Source organism: Ostrinia nubilalis, chromosome 11 (genome assembly GCF_963855985.1).
Source record: "Ostrinia nubilalis chromosome 11, ilOstNubi1.1, whole genome shotgun sequence".
Classification (NCBI taxonomy): domain Eukaryota; kingdom Metazoa; phylum Arthropoda; class Insecta; order Lepidoptera; family Crambidae; genus Ostrinia; species Ostrinia nubilalis.
In genome coordinates this window covers 11808318-11823819 of record NC_087098.1, presented here as the reverse complement: position 1 = coordinate 11823819, position 15502 = coordinate 11808318, and the positions used below count along the sequence as shown (strand labels likewise).

Sequence of the window (15502 nt, the reverse complement as noted above, 5' to 3'; positions counted from 1 at the left end):
AGAAAACTGTTTGTCTTAGTGACTATGTAATTTTGGACACAGGTGCACATAGTAGTAACTGATAGTCTTCTAACTCTAGTTACCAAGGTAGATTTAAAATGAAAATATGGATCACTGAATTCGCAAGATAAAAGTAGGTACATGTAGGCAGAATATGCCCTATGCATCAGTGGAAAGTATAGTTATTTTGTGCCAACACTGCAATTATAATCTAATGATAATGCTAATAATAATATCTATGTACGCCCGTACCTATTCACAAACATTACTATGAGGTCTCACAGTGGTCGTGCACGCACAGGGTAGGGGGACACACGAACCAATCACAGAGCTCTATTCAACGTTGTGCGTTCGATTTGCTACTTCACTTAAGCAAGCATCGTTTGTGAATACGGGCGTTAGACACCTTAGTAATTCTGACTGAAGTAATTTTTAAAATTATGTAGATTATTCTCTCTCCCAGATAAAATATGACCATGCGAAGTATGCATGATGTAACTGGTTCCATGTCCTTTGAGCAATCAACTAAAAAATATTCGGCTTCATAATTATTATATTATAACATTCAAAATACAAATAAGCAAAGCTATCGACCTTATAAATATGAGTAATCGGAGAAACTCTATAATCGCCTTAAAGATTTTAGACTAATCCGGACGTGTGTTCGTCAAAATGAACAATATTATTATTAGTGTTTTAGTTTTAGTGGGTTTGATTGATTTTGGATATTCAGATGTGGGTAAGTGGATGCTTTTTACGTTACCTATTTTTATAAAAGCAGGTGTTTACGAGTGAACACCCTTATATGGTATCATAGTATAGGCTATTTTCAACCAATTTGGTGACGTATATGCCTAGGCAAAAGTCAACCATTATCATAACAAACACTGTGAACATGACAATAGAATTTAGGACTTGCATATAAATTAACATTATTTTGACTTTATACAAATAAACTTTCAAATATTTTCAAAATTTGACTATCATAAGCATTGTGCAGCTTGGAAAAAATAGAATTTTAAACGCTCTTTGATATTTTTTTTTTGCAGTAGAGAAATGACCTACTTAATGATGACTATTTTTTTTTCAGTATCATCGATAACAAAATGTACAGCAGCTGATTCGAAGTGCATCGCGCAATCTTCTCAAGTAATCATCCCAATTTTTGCCAAAGGCATTCCTGAACTAGGCGTCGAAAAGCTAGATCCTTTGCTTTATAAAGGAACTATTGACGCAAGCACCGCTGGGCTGAAGCTGCTTCTGTCAAATATGACATTTACCGGATTGAAGGATTGTGTCATAAAGGAAGCTCAGTAAGTTGTAATTGATTTATCGTATTAATGGTTCTATTTTGTTCTACAGACTCCTCAAATGCAACAACATTTCCCTAGAGAAAGAAAATATTTTCCATTCAAATTATCATCAGCAATCAGTCATATTATGGGACCTATTTTTTTTTTAATTTGATATCACGGTCTTGTAGGAAAAGTACCTAGTTGAATAGGATAGAATCGTTATCTTTAAAATCTAGAATCTTGAGAATTCTTGCCGCATTTTCAAAAATACCTTTTTTGTTTGTTTTCTCAAGTACGAGAGGCATTGCAAAAACATTGGCGAAAATCATCCATCATTTCATAAATACTTCATAGCTCATCATAAGTTTTACTTCTGATAAATTGTCGTATCAGTACCTATCTCAGTTTGTTTTAAATTACAGGGTGTTTGTAATGCACATTATTAATATTCAAATTCAAGGTTGTGTCGTTTGCCTTGTCCAAACTCCGAGAGTCAAGTTAATATCAACAACAAAACTAATAAAAAATGATCGGAAGTTTGACCTAGAAGTGTCAAATGACATAATAGTAACCTGTTGAATACGTGTTTGTAGCAAATGGAGTCTTGAACTTGAATTTATTGACCTTTACGTATAGTTTCATTGGGGCATTTTAACGAATGTTTTTTGTATTAATTTCTTTTAAATTCCGGCATAGGACAGTAGGACCACTGGCACTCTTTCCGTGGATATAATAAAAGGCGACTAAGGGTTAAAGGTGTGAACATCAACGTCCCCAACCTGTCTAGCCAGAACTGAACTGAACAGAAGGAGTATAGTTAGTTCACATCTTTAATTTACCTCTGACAAATTAGAAAGGGTCGTACTCTTGCAGTAGAGACTAAATTATCTGATGATGATGATGATGATTGAAGTTTTAATAATAACTCTTTTAATTTTCATAGACGAGATAAAGCCAAATCAAAGATAGAAGGGAAGCTCCTGTGTGACGTAGACGCAAATGGAATCTACGAAATAAGCGGTAAACTGCTCATAGTGACGGTTCGCGGACAAGGAAACATACATGTTGTGCTTCGTAAGTACTTTTTAGTCATTTTACTTACCAAAATAATTTTTAATTTTAAAGCGACTCAGTTTTGTTTGATAACAGTACGACTGAAACACTGTACTCAGTGTTTTTTATTTTAACGGGCGTTTTTTTTTTCGAGATTTGACAAATTTTTGACGTTTGTTATTTAAAGTAAGATGGTACAACCCAGGGTAATCATTGTTACGTCACAGATAAAGATTGCATGACATCTCTAAGATATCTCAAAGAACGAGGTTAGAGGGTTTATTTGCATTTTATTTGATGTTGATAATTTTTCACGTTTTTATGGCGTAATGTCTACCTCTAACTAGAAAACTATTTCGACGCGTACGATAATTTGGGCAATTTTTAGTGCTAAATTATAAAACGACTGAATGAACTTCTATGTAATATCGTAATTTTATATCCTTTTAGCCACACCAGCTAATCTACACTCGACATCAAATAAATCGCACCTCCCGCGACAAGCCCTTTCAAACGTATGCATCCCCACTTCCCACCAATATTGGCACCATTTTAAAGCCTAGTTCTAACCTTAATTTCATTAAAGGAAAGGTTTTTACCCCAAAAATGTGTCTTTAGAAGGATCCAGAGTCACTATTCAAAAAATAGGTAGTTACGCTTGAGCCAACTTTTATGGATATAAAACTGTTAAGTTGGGATTAATCGCTGTCCATCTGTTAAAGAGGACACGTGTGATCATTATTTGGTTTTATAACCATAGGTCTAATTGATCCCAGAGGTGAGCCCAAAGTGAGGTCTTTTTTCAAGTCACATTTATGGTATATGTTAATCATTTATTAAGAAATTAAATGTGTTTTTCTTAAAGGATATTTATTGGGCTTTTAAATAACACCAATATTGTTGGAGCACTATGATTGTGTCAGAAGAAAATCTTTAAAGTTCGCGTCGCGGAAGGTGCGGTTTATTTGATGTTGATTATAGTTCGCAGTTCTGAAAAACTGATTCATTTGGTAATGTCAAGCCAGTCGAGTTTCATTATGCTTCCTCAACGCTAATTACAATAATTGTCTCGAAAAAGTGGTAATAAGTGTGCTCTAAAAACTGGGACATGTACTTAAGAGCACTTTAAATATAATAAAGAAATACTTTAAATAAATACTTAAAATACAGAAACAATTTTACCACCTATGAGATTTATCACGTATAACAAAATGTCAAAACAAAGTCACAACTAAAACAAAATTAGGAAAAAAATTATGCAGTTTACAGCTTTAAAAATATAAATGAAAATACTCGTAGTTCTAGCAATGCTAATTACAGAAATTGGACTCAATAGCATCGGGACATTTTTCCACTGACGATGACCGATAATGTTTTTTTTTTATTTTCAGGGAAAATTCTAATCAGCATTGAAGCCGATCTAGCCGACAAAGTTGGCAAAGACGGCAAGACGTACTGGAATGTCAAACGATTCTCTCACACCTACGAACTTCAGGACAAGGCTGACGTGGAATTCGAGAACTTATTTACAGGGAACGACGTGTTAGGTTTGTATAAAATATAATTTGTACTTTAAATATACTTTCGCCACAAAACCAGTACAGAGAAAACCTTTTATAACGTTGCGTTCAGTCCACAAAATTGCTAAGCTGCTAATGTGAGGAAACTATCTGTCCAATTTAAAATACGAATCTATAAGGTAGGTCTTGAGATGTCTTTTTTGTGGAGGTATTGATTTCAGACGCACATTGAAAACTTTATAAAAGGTATTTCAACTGAAAAATAAACCAATTCATTTGAGGTCTTTCTTCAGCCCTATCATAACATGCGTTCCAATTGCGTTCTGTATACAATTTAGTTTCCAATTCCAGGACAAGCTGCGAGTCAAGTCATAGCTAACAGTGGGAATGAAATCGTTCTTGAGGTTGGCCCACCCGTGGTCAAAGCACTGGTCACTAGAGTGGTCGTGAACATCAAGAAGTTCTTCAGCAACGTCCCCGTTGAAGACCTGAGCTTAGACTAAACATGAGAGACAAGTGGACTTAAGATTAATCATAAATTTTAAAGGTTAACTCAGTCAGTGAGGTATGGGAGCGGAATGAGAGGGTGATTGTCGGCCGTTTGGTGTAGTGGTTCAGAGCGGACTACTATGCCGAGAGGTCCCGGGTTCGATTCCCGGCCGGGCAGAAATTGAAATGATGAATTTTAATTTATGTGACGGGTCTGGGTGTTACTATGTATAATATGTATATATTTAAAAAAAAAAGTATATAAGTAGTATATCCGTTAAGCTAGCACCCATAACACAAGCATTAAGTTGCTTACTTTGGGGCTAGCTGGCGCTGTGTGAAATTGTCCAAAGATTTATTTATTTATTTATTTATTTGTAGGCTGTGACATGTCATAATATGTCAAAACTACCCCTCCCGTGCCGCTCCAATACCTTAGTTGTGACCTTAGTGAGTTTGTTCCGGCACTTGCCATAATTATGTTTATCTCGAAGCGCTGGTAGGACCCCAAAGATAAGGAGACATGTAAAGTGCCCCATAAGGGCTACCTTTTTTATATAAACTATATTTTGACGTTCATAAGTGCCACTTGTGGTCTAAATTGAATAAATTTTTTTGATATTGATTTTGATTTAGGCACTGGCTGAGTTAAGTGCTTTACCTACTTCTATTAGATTACTATGTATTATGATGGTTATTTCGAAGTTGCATAGTTAAATAAGTATTGCCGTGCATTATTCAGACATTATTTTGCTTTAATTAAAATGCATTTACACAAACTCACTTTGTTTCTCTATCAAGCGATTGCTTATTATAATGTTAATAAAAAGTTGAAATGAAAATTATGATTGTAATTTTCCTATACTACGTTTTATTCCTAACCTACGAATATTTTAGTATTATAATCTATAGTTAATAAAAAGTGTCTTACTATTAACTATTCGTAGTATTGTTGACTCTTTTTGCACGTAAGTATGTTGATAATAATATTAGCACTTGTACTATAATTTAATTATTGCTAGCTCTTTTTTGTTATTTCTATAGCCACTTCGAGTGTTTACAAAAAATCTCAACGGCCGAAAACTGTTTTATTCAGTATTTATGACGTATATAACTGGTTGTTCAAACAAAACTTAAAAATGTATGGCTGTTTATATACAGGTATGCCAAGTTACTGACCTTATAAATGCGCCTATTCCAAGGAACTTTAAGTCGACATCGCAAAGTTGCTGTCGAAAACGGACGTGCGTATCAAATATCGAAATGTCAAAAATAGTTTTTAGTTTCTTGATATTGGCGGCTATAGTTGATAATGGATTTTCCAATGCGGGTAAGTTGTTTTTTATTTTTATAGATCGTTATTTTTATTTATAGATTGTTTTTGTTGTTTTATGTTTAATGTAACGTATCAATTTCCGGTTAACAAGTGATTTTTAAATGATTTTTGATTTTGTTCATAGAAATACCGGTAACCGGTCACTTTTTAGACAAAACTTATTATATTTAGATACTTAACTGCTGAAACGCATCAGCTGGTGATGAAGAATTTGGGTTTTCAAATTACAAATCAAGTAATCAAATCAAATCAAATATTAATTTTAATTTTGCTATCTAAAGATTGATTAATTTCTTGATTATGTTTATCATTTCAAGTCCTTTTAGCCCTTACAAGCTCAAATGCTTTTTAAAAAGTAATCAACTTCAGATTTAATGTTGCAATTTCGTGCATTTTTTTCAGTGTCATCATTAACGAAATGTAAAGCAGTTGATTCGGCATGTATCCAAAAGTCGTCTCAAGTCATGATACCGATCTTCGCCAATGGCATACCTGAGTTGGGAGTCGAACAGCTGGACCCATTGACTTACAAGGGCACCATTGATACCAGCACGTCTGGACTGAAGCTGCTCCTGTCAAACTTGACATTCACGGGATTGAAGGACTGCGTTATGAAGAAAATTCAGTAAGTTATAAGACCGCCCAAATTGTGGCGTTTTCATAAAATACCTACCTATTGCTTTTACTTGTCAGTTTTGTATGATCTCTTAAAGAGTATCTATTAACGATGCTCTTTATAATACAGGGTGTTTGGTAGAGGGTTAAACAAACTTCGTGGGTGTATAGCTAAAGTTATTTTAAGAATACAAATTCGCCCATTTGACCTCAAGTGAGCTACTTTTTTTTAAATATTTTTTTTATTAATTTGTTTTTTATAAATCGATAACTACACCCACGAAGTTTGTCTAACCCTACCAAACAGCTTGTATGTCTATCTACATTATTATAAATACAGAGTGTATAGGAAAAGACAGCAAATATTTCAACAGTAGACTTTTAACTAGTATAAATGCAAAATTCAAGGTGGTTCACCTTGTTCGAATTGCCTATTATTTTTTATTTTGCAAAAGAGGAATTGCAAATCACAGTTTAACCTCTATGTTTTAAAATAACAATATTGCTCCATTACAAACAGTTCCATAGAAAATATTGTGTTAATGTTTTGTCACGTTGTAAAAACTTAAATACTGCATATGGGCAACGGGTCGATCAAAAATTATAAATTAACAAGAGATTACTCTTATATCGTGTGAAAAAAGATAAAATAGGTCGGTAATTATTACTAAAAATAAATAATTTACTCTCTAGACGGGACGTCGTGAAATCGAATCTTGAAGGACAGGTGCTGTGCGACGTAGACGTCAATGGACACTACGAAATGAATGGAAAACTTCTCATACTCACAGTCCGAGGACAAGGCAAAACTCATGTCTTTCTACGTAAGTTCCTTATTAAAACCAGTCATCAGTAACTAGCTCTAGCACAAAAACTTTCGTCTTCGAATCGATAAAATTCATACCTAGAATTCGAACTCAACGATAACATGATGATCTGGATTGTCAAAATTAGTTTCATGCTACCATTTCTCATACAAAGTTCACTTTACGTCACGTTCACAGGGGCGCTGTGTTTTCATACTAAATCTTTTGATGGCGATTCGAATGCGCAAACGATTCGAAATCTAGTGTTTTTCGTGCTACAGGTACAGGCTGTTTAATTTTGTTGCAATATAGGTCCTTTTACGACTTCATAAGGTGAAACATATTTGCAAACTAAGTAGGTGTACGAGTAAGTAATGGAGACTTTTAAAATTATCTTTTTAGTTTACTTTTCCGTTTTCGAAAGGCAGATTAATAACAGAGGTCTCATGGTCATTAAGATTGACGAGATAACGGTATCGTACAAAATCGAAAAAAATGCACCAATGTAGCCAATGGTTTATCATGTCTCACGTGGGAATTGACACCAGGACCTGTAGAAGGAGAATATCCCACTTTCTAACTACATACTAAGTCATGGAAAAACTACAAAGCTGACAGAGTTAAAGAGTCAGTCCCTGTTTTTGCATTTTAATAACGAGTTAAAACATAGAGTAAATTAAATGACATAAAGTAATTTTTTGAACTGTCAAAAACTTCATAGATTTTTATAGCAAATGGAGTCTAACATAATCAGGCTGTGGACTTAACTGACTGAAAATGTATTGATTTTCTTTTCATAATCAAATAATCTATCTATACTTATAATAAATCTGTAGAGAGGTCAATTCTGTACATTAAATATATTTTCAAAATAACTATCAGGGGGTGATTAGTGATCGATACTGATGCCAAAAATGCAATCAGTAAAATTTTTGTCTGTCTGTCTGTCTGTCTGTCTGTCTGTCTGTCTGTCTGTCTGTATGTTCCTTATAGAAACAAAAACTACTCGACGGATTTTAACGAAACTTGGCACAATTATTCTTCATACTCCTGGGCAGGTTATAGGATACTTAGGAATTCCCACGGGAATGGGAATTAGCGGGAAAATCATTTTGTATGAAAAATCTGAACCGCTTAAGTTAGACGCTTGAAATTCGGCATGCAGGTACCTTAGTAAACTTAAAGCTAAGTTACAACAGGATATTGCAAAATTCCCACGGGAACGGGAGTTAGCGGGAAAAAACATTTGTATGAAAAATCTAAACCGCTTAAGTTAGACGCTTGAAATTTGGCATGTAGGTACCTTAGTAAACTTGAAGCTTAGTTACAACAGGATATTGCAAAATTCCCACGGGAACGGGAGTTAGCGGAAAAAAAACATTTGTATGAAAAAATCTAAACCGCGTAAGATAGATGAAGGGGGTAAAACGGGATCCACGCGTACGAAGTCGCGGGCGGCCGCTAGTTAATAATATTTCTATATTTTCAGGTAAAATCTTGATCAATTTTGACGCCACCCTAAGTGACAAGGTCAAAGATGGAAAATCGTACTGGGATATTAAAAAATTCACACATTCCTACGAATTGGAAGACAAAGCTGACGTCGAATTTGAGAACCTATTTACAGGAAGTGATGTGTTAGGTAAGTAAACAATTAACAATGACGCATCTGTTTACTAAGTATCTTGTGCTTAAGATGTTTACACTGACTTCGGCTTGAAACCGTGATAAAAAATCTACGTACTTTAAGTTTTAACTCAAGAAATTGACAAGGGTCTCATAAAAAACGACTGTTCACTGTGCAGTGTGTTACTTGAGTTCTTTTTCGATTATGTATTGAATCTGCGTCCTACCTTGGTCTTGACGACATAACCGATGAATTTTTGATGATAATAATAGCAATGAAGCATTTAAGTTATACAAGTAAATGAATGAACCTAGAATTTTTACTAATGTAGGTACTTTTTCCGGCTCGTGGTCGCCACTCAAGAACTTTCCTGCCCCAGCGGCCATCAGCTCTCCGAGCTATGTGCCCCGCCCACTGCCACTTGATTTTAGCGATTCTGCGGCCTCCCACTAGGTGGACCGACGATCTGGTGAAGGTCGCGGGAGGATGGGAGGGCAGTGGACGTCTTTCGGTTGAAACGAACGAACGTACTTTTTAAACCTACTCAACAACCTATACCTATAAGAAAAAGACCATCATTGACCTAGGATAAATGTTTATGTAGCCAATTCACTCTTGCTACAACTGCCTAAAATGCAGTATTTACCCTACAGTACAGTAGTACCATTAGAGAGCCGCCTACCGGCGATTGACTCTACTACGCAAATACGTGTGAACCTTGATCTTGACCAGAAAAAATAACAAAAACAGACTTTACATCGAAAACTTTACTTTAAATTGCAAAATAGTTCCAACTACAACGACATAAGAAGCCACAATGTAGAGCTTGATGTGATTACAATTAACTGACCATTTACTGATCATTTTCTTGTATATTTCCAGGTCGTGCTGCCAGTCAAGTCATAGAAAACAGTGGCAATGAGATTGTGATCGAAGTCGGCCCTCCAGTGGTCAAGACATTGGTCACTAGAGTCATTGCGAACGTCAAGAAATTCTTCAACCACGTCCCACCAGAAGACCTTAGTATAGATTAAACTATAATATAGATACCTACCTATGTGAGACAACTAAATTCTAATTACCTAATGTGAATAATGTATACCTATTGATTAGGAAGAAAAAAAGAGTGGAATAAACCCATGTTTTGCATTTAATTTAAAAATAAATAAAAACAACCTTCAATATCTCGTGTATGTTTTTTGTATACTTAAGACTTTAAATACATACAGTGACTCATGAGTGCTTTGATGTCAAAATAAAACTAAAGTCATTACAAGCAAAAAGTATTAATTAAAGTTATTATTAGTAACGTTTTTGTGTTTGTTTTTTAAAATTCATGGTTACCTATCTCATTTGAATAAAGATGATAAAATCTTATCGATGATTTTAGACGACAAATGTATGGTCTTATCGCGTAAATCTATAAAAAGGTGTGATAAACGCTTATCGCAGCGCGCATCGTAGGCATACTGGATTAATTTTATTTTGACGTACCTACTTACCTGTTGATCTTACACTTCATTAGTAAAAAAACTATTATCATCGAAACACACGCAGTGATTTTTCTACAAATTATAATTTCTTTTTTATTTAGTAAACCATTTTAATTCCCATTTGTTAATTGTTCAATCACCTACACGCTTACGCGTATTTAGAGCCAATGCTTACCCAGGATAATTAATCAAAGTTATCTAATAAGGTATAAAAACTCTAATTACATCTAGTGTTCTATAATTAGAGAAAATTATGATAGTTAACCCTTAACGCGCGTCTGCCGTGACAAAATAGACACAATGAAATCTGTATTAAGAGATCCCACGCACTTAGTAATAATCAGTCAAAGTACAAGACTTTTTATAAGATACGATATAATCTTATAACAAGGATTTACGCCCGTATTCACAAACATTACTATGAGATCTCACAGTGCGCGTGGACGCACAAGGTGACACACGAACCAATCACAGAGCTCTATTCAACGCAGTGTGTTCGATTTGCTGCTTCAATTAAGATAGCATCGTTTGTGACTACGGGCGATAGAGTGGTGATGTAGAAATTATGCCAATAAAGACAGGCAGAAAAGTTTGATCGTCACATTGACTGAGGAACACGGTCAAGGATTCGAGGCCTGTAAAGAGCATGTAATAATTATTATCACGAGTATTTGTCAAGTCAAGTTCAAGTCAAGGATGTTTAAGGTAGAGGCCTACATTCTTGAATATTATGTACTTATCTACTCGTAAGCACGGGCAACATGGAAAGCATTGGGGGAGGCCTATGTTCAGTAGTGGACGTCATATGGATAAGATGATGATAATGATAATGATGATGATGAAGTATAGGTAATATGACCTATTCTTAATTTAGAGCTATCCCAATCCCAACTAATATTATAAATGCGAAAGTAACTCTGTCTGTCTGTCTGTCTGTTACGCTTTCCCGCTTAAACCTCGCAACCGATTTTGATGAAATTTGGCATAGAGATAGTTTGAGTCCCGGGAAAGAATATAGGATAGTTTTTATCCCGGTTTTTGAAACAGGGACGCGCGCGATAAAGTTTTTCTGTGACAGACAAAATTCCACGCGGGCGAAGCCGCGGGCGGAAAGCTAGTTTGATATAATAGTAGAAACAACTCACATAACCAATTTAGGTACCGCATTTTAGTCAGTATTGTTTCACTACCAAACCTTTTATTCAAAGAATTACAATTACTTATTTGCACTCGGGCTAAATCAGTTCGTTAACTTTTATAAGCTGCATGTGACTGCATTCTTTGGATTACGCATTGAAACAAAAAACAATCGATGTTAAAAATATTTTTGATTGACATCTTTTTCTTTAAAATTATAATGGAATTTCGGCATTATCATCTTAGTCTTTAAAAATGCAGTGGAAAGGTATTTTCCTTTAAACATTAAAAGATATTCGTTCAATTTGGTTGTGATTGAGACAAAAAATGTTTACGTATTTAGTGTTTGTGTCTTTGGTAATTACAGTGGTTTACGCTGATTCAGGTGATTTATATGTTTATTAATTATTATTGTTTGAGTGCAGATTATATTTAAATGTAGAAATAGACATTTATTATTTTAAGAGCGCTTGCTCTTACATTTATTTTTTACTAGCGGCCGACCGTAACTTTGTACGTGTGGATCCCATTTTATCCCCTAAGGGGTGGAGTTTCGTAAAATTCGTTCTTAGTGAGCACCTACGTTCTAAAACGAACCCCCATGCAAAATTTAGGACCCCTAGCACTCGTAGTTTCTGTGATTTCGTGATGACTGAGTGAGTCAGTCAGTCAATCAGTCAGTGACCTTTCGCTTTTATAAATATAGACATTAATTTAAATTCTTAGAATAGCTAAGTTTTTTACAAAAGTTACAATTTAACTCATTATGATAAAAACATAAAGTACGTATATTTCTTATTTCAATAACTTTATTAAATCAGAGACGTCAGAAACATGCACATACCTTTGTGCAAAAAAAATTAAAAAACAACATAATAAAAATCAACAATCGATTTTCGTTCTTCAACAGTGTCGTTTATCACCAAATGCTATGCAAAAGACGACGAATGCATAACGAACTCTACAAACGCAGCTATACCAGTTTTCACTGCTGGTGTCCCCGAGTATGGTGTGGAGACATTGGACCCAGTAACCTTCGAGACCATAGACTCGTCTGCCCCAAACCTTAAATTAATGTTAGACTCCATAACCCTCAAAGGACTGAGAAATTGTATCGCAACGAAGGCTCAGTAAGTAATTTTTTCAAAAATGTATCTTAAACGTTATGTTTAAAGACTTAATTCATAATTTTGTTTAATTAAATCAGACTGTTTTTTAATACGGCCCTTCAGTTAAATTACTGAATTTAACCGACACGCGACACTGAAAGTACTTAAATTATTTTTTCATATAAAAACTAGGTAATGTATATCAGGTGACATTGATAGCCCGTGAAAAAATTATCTAGCTTATTCACTTGAAACAACACAAAGTCAAAAAAAATATTACAAGATAACAATGCAATAACTCAAATGAACAAATTAGTGCTGATTTTACTCCAGCTAAAATCTTATTTGTATTTTCCAGCCGCGACGACAGTAACAGCAGGTTATTGTTGACAATACAATGCAACGCTACCCTGGATGGTCACTACACCATGTCGGGTCAACTGCTGATGTTGTCCATTGAGGGAAATGGGAAGGTTCACGTGTATCTTAGTAAGTTTCTTGGCTATACATACCTTTTTAGCACCTTTTGAGAATTAGAAGATTTAGATTGTAATTACTACTTTTTTTTCGTCAAGAAATGCATGAAATTGCATACCCACTGGCCCGGGGGAACCAGTGGGTTATGTGAGGCTCTCCCTGCCAAATGGGCAGGGCCTACTCACTAAAACCTGGCGGTGTCCTCCCTAAGTCTTTGGGACGGAACTGCGAGTTATTGTCCGAGCTAGACGGCCTAGACATTCTTTCGGGGATTGTAATTCCTACTTGCCGTATTACTAGTTAAACAAATTTAAACAATACATTTAGTAGGTACATACACATGCAATGGGCTATGTTATGGTAACGTTACTCGTAATTACGAAGAATAAAAGCGGAAGAAATATTTTGTTTTTAAACCATACTAACTACCTACCACCAGCTAGCTAGCCAGCTTGCTAGCTTTCTAAAACAATACCACACGGCCTAGTCTTCAAGCATCATTACTTGACCTTCATTGGTTAAGTTTTTATTGACAGTCAAGCTGTAGATCCTGGCTGCACAGGAGTTGCAGCGGTGGGAACGAGAGGTGGGAATAGGCACAAGTATCGTTTCACTAATCTTATATGATTTTTGGTTTCTGGTTTTAGATGAGGCTTCATTTGATGTCATCTTGAATGTGAAAGATGTACAGGAGAAAGATGGGAAGAACCATTGGGATGTCCGGAGCTGGTCATACAAGTATCAGCTTATTGGGAAATCCAATGTCCGTTTTGAAAATCTTTTCAATGGAAATAAAATTCTATGTAAGTTAAACTTATTTAAACACACAGTAATAACAGTGTTCCCGAAGAATTTTTTTAAATACCAGATGGTTGCAAAAGGAATGTTGGATCACACACATAAATTCAGTAATATTGTCGATCAACTGTTTTTCGTTGGTCCAATGTTAAATCGCACCATTATGCTTATGTCGCGCTAACATGCGCCTACAGTTGGATGCGCACCTATTTGCGCCGTACGCATCGAACGCTTTTAAGAAAATGCGGCGCGTACGGCGCGGATAGGTGCGCGATGCTCTTTACTATTTCATATGAACATTTATAAAATGCGATGACTGCGTCACGTGCGGCGCTGTCAGGTGTGCGTCCACCTTTAAACCGCTATGTTGTCTCGCCACGTCAATGTCAATATATTTTCATAGATTCTTAATATGACTGATATGACCTTCGGCGTGACGTCAATAATAATTTCATGAAGACAACAGATAGTGACTCTACTAAAAATAAACTACTTAGCTTTTACCCGCGGCTTTTTCCGCGTGAAATTTATAGCCTGTGTTACTGATACTGTAAATAAATAAATACATAGGTAAATCTGACCAATAACACTGTACAGTTTCATCAAAATCAGTTCAGTATTATTAGGGTTTAGTATGACCAAATAGTATAATTTGAACTATTATTTTTTGACAGCGAAAGCGGTCGAAGCAGTCATAGCAGACAATGGAAACGAAATCATATCCACGGTCGGGTCGCCAGTCATCAAAACTGTGGTTGTCAGAATCATAAACACCATCAGACCCTTCTTCCTAGCGGTTCCTACGGAAAATTTAAGCTTTGATTAAGTTTTCACACAGCGTTAGGTGTAAAAAAGGCAGATTGACAAAGAGTTAAAAAGTGCATTTAAGTTTCAATAGTTTTGTGTCATGCATGTTTATATTGTAAAAAAAAACAATATCGCACATGTAAAATTCTTCAAGATTTCCACTTATTTAAATGTGATTACTGTTAGCGTCAAAATATTTGCCAACTTATCCTTTGTACTGACTAGGCTGGCTTGCACCATCTTACTTTAACTTTAACAAACGTCAAAAAACTGTCAAATTCCATAAAAAAAACACCCGTTGTCGTTATAGTTACGGTAAAATAAAATAGTGCAACTCAACCGTTTAATTTATTTTTATTTTATTTTTATTTTTATTTATTGGTTTACCAACAATTGTACAATAATACATACAATATAACAAAAAAATCCATTAATACTATGTTCTAAGAGTACAATATATAATAGTAGGTAAACACTGCATGCGTTTATATAAACCAAGCCATTCAAAGAAAGTAAGTACTTAGTCTAAAAACTGAATTGCAAAGCAACGAGCAACCACAAGGCGGCTAGTGAGTGCCAAGATAGACAATAGTTAGATAATTAAAAGTTAGGTTATTTAATTTTTAAATTTAATTTTTATAATAAAGAAACTTTGTGGTGTTATTCTTTTACTTATTAAAATCATATTATTATGGCTTTTTCCCTTAATTAATGGCAATTAAACCTCTGGGGTATACGTTAAGGCTGAGTTGCACCACCTAACTTTGACCGTAACTATAGCTATAACCGATGTTTTTTGTATGGAGTTTGACTGATTTTTGACGATTGTCAAAGTTAAAGTAAGATGGTGCAACCCAGCCTAAGTTTCAATGACAACTAAAGTTTGGGGACGTGAAACTCATATAATATTCGTGTACTGTGTGTAACGTTATGTATTATG

The 15502-nt window shown here is 35.0% G+C and overlaps 3 protein-coding genes across 3 annotated transcripts; all 3 read left to right on the top strand.

Moving 5' to 3' along the window:
- Positions 1–315: 315 nt before the first annotated feature.
- LOC135076277 (circadian clock-controlled protein daywake-like) lies at positions 316–5102 on the top strand. Its single transcript, XM_063970760.1, has 5 exons — positions 316–739; positions 1091–1313; positions 2239–2369; positions 3740–3895; positions 4220–5102. The coding sequence occupies exons 1-5, from the start codon at positions 673–675 to the stop codon at positions 4369–4371; spliced, it is 729 nt and encodes a 242-aa protein (XP_063826830.1). The 5' UTR covers positions 316–672; the 3' UTR covers positions 4372–5102.
- A 439-nt stretch (positions 5103–5541) lies between these two features.
- On the top strand, positions 5542–10054 carry LOC135076276 (protein takeout-like). Its single transcript, XM_063970759.1, has 5 exons — positions 5542–5687; positions 6096–6318; positions 7002–7132; positions 8604–8756; positions 9624–10054. The coding sequence occupies exons 1-5, from the start codon at positions 5621–5623 to the stop codon at positions 9773–9775; spliced, it is 726 nt and encodes a 241-aa protein (XP_063826829.1). The 5' UTR covers positions 5542–5620; the 3' UTR covers positions 9776–10054.
- A 1572-nt stretch (positions 10055–11626) lies between these two features.
- LOC135075992 (uncharacterized) lies at positions 11627–14581 on the top strand. The gene is made up of 5 exons (XM_063970439.1): positions 11627–11639; positions 12282–12501; positions 12839–12969; positions 13605–13760; positions 14430–14581. The coding sequence occupies exons 1-5, from the start codon at positions 11627–11629 to the stop codon at positions 14579–14581; spliced, it is 672 nt and encodes a 223-aa protein (XP_063826509.1).
- Positions 14582–15502: the final 921 nt, after the last annotated feature.

Excerpts from the sequence above, each read along its gene's own strand:
- LOC135076277 (XM_063970760.1), top strand. The coding sequence starts at position 673 with ATGAACAATATTATTATTAGTGTTTTAGTTTTAGTGGGTTTGATTGAT. Across the intron at positions 740-1,090 it reads TTTTGGATATTCAGATGTGG|TATCATCGATAACAAAATGT; the intron begins GTAAGTGGATGC and ends TTTTTTTTTCAG. Across the intron at positions 3,896-4,219 it reads TACAGGGAACGACGTGTTAG|GACAAGCTGCGAGTCAAGTC; the intron begins GTTTGTATAAAA and ends TTCCAATTCCAG.
- LOC135076276 (XM_063970759.1), top strand. The coding sequence starts at position 5,621 with ATGTCAAAAATAGTTTTTAGTTTCTTGATATTGGCGGCTATAGTTGAT. Across the intron at positions 5,688-6,095 it reads TAATGGATTTTCCAATGCGG|TGTCATCATTAACGAAATGT; the intron begins GTAAGTTGTTTT and ends CATTTTTTTCAG. Across the intron at positions 7,133-8,603 it reads CAAAACTCATGTCTTTCTAC|GTAAAATCTTGATCAATTTT; the intron begins GTAAGTTCCTTA and ends CTATATTTTCAG.
- LOC135075992 (XM_063970439.1), top strand. Across the intron at positions 12,502-12,838 it reads TGTATCGCAACGAAGGCTCA|CCGCGACGACAGTAACAGCA; the intron begins GTAAGTAATTTT and ends TGTATTTTCCAG. Across the intron at positions 13,761-14,429 it reads CAATGGAAATAAAATTCTAT|CGAAAGCGGTCGAAGCAGTC; the intron begins GTAAGTTAAACT and ends ATTTTTTGACAG.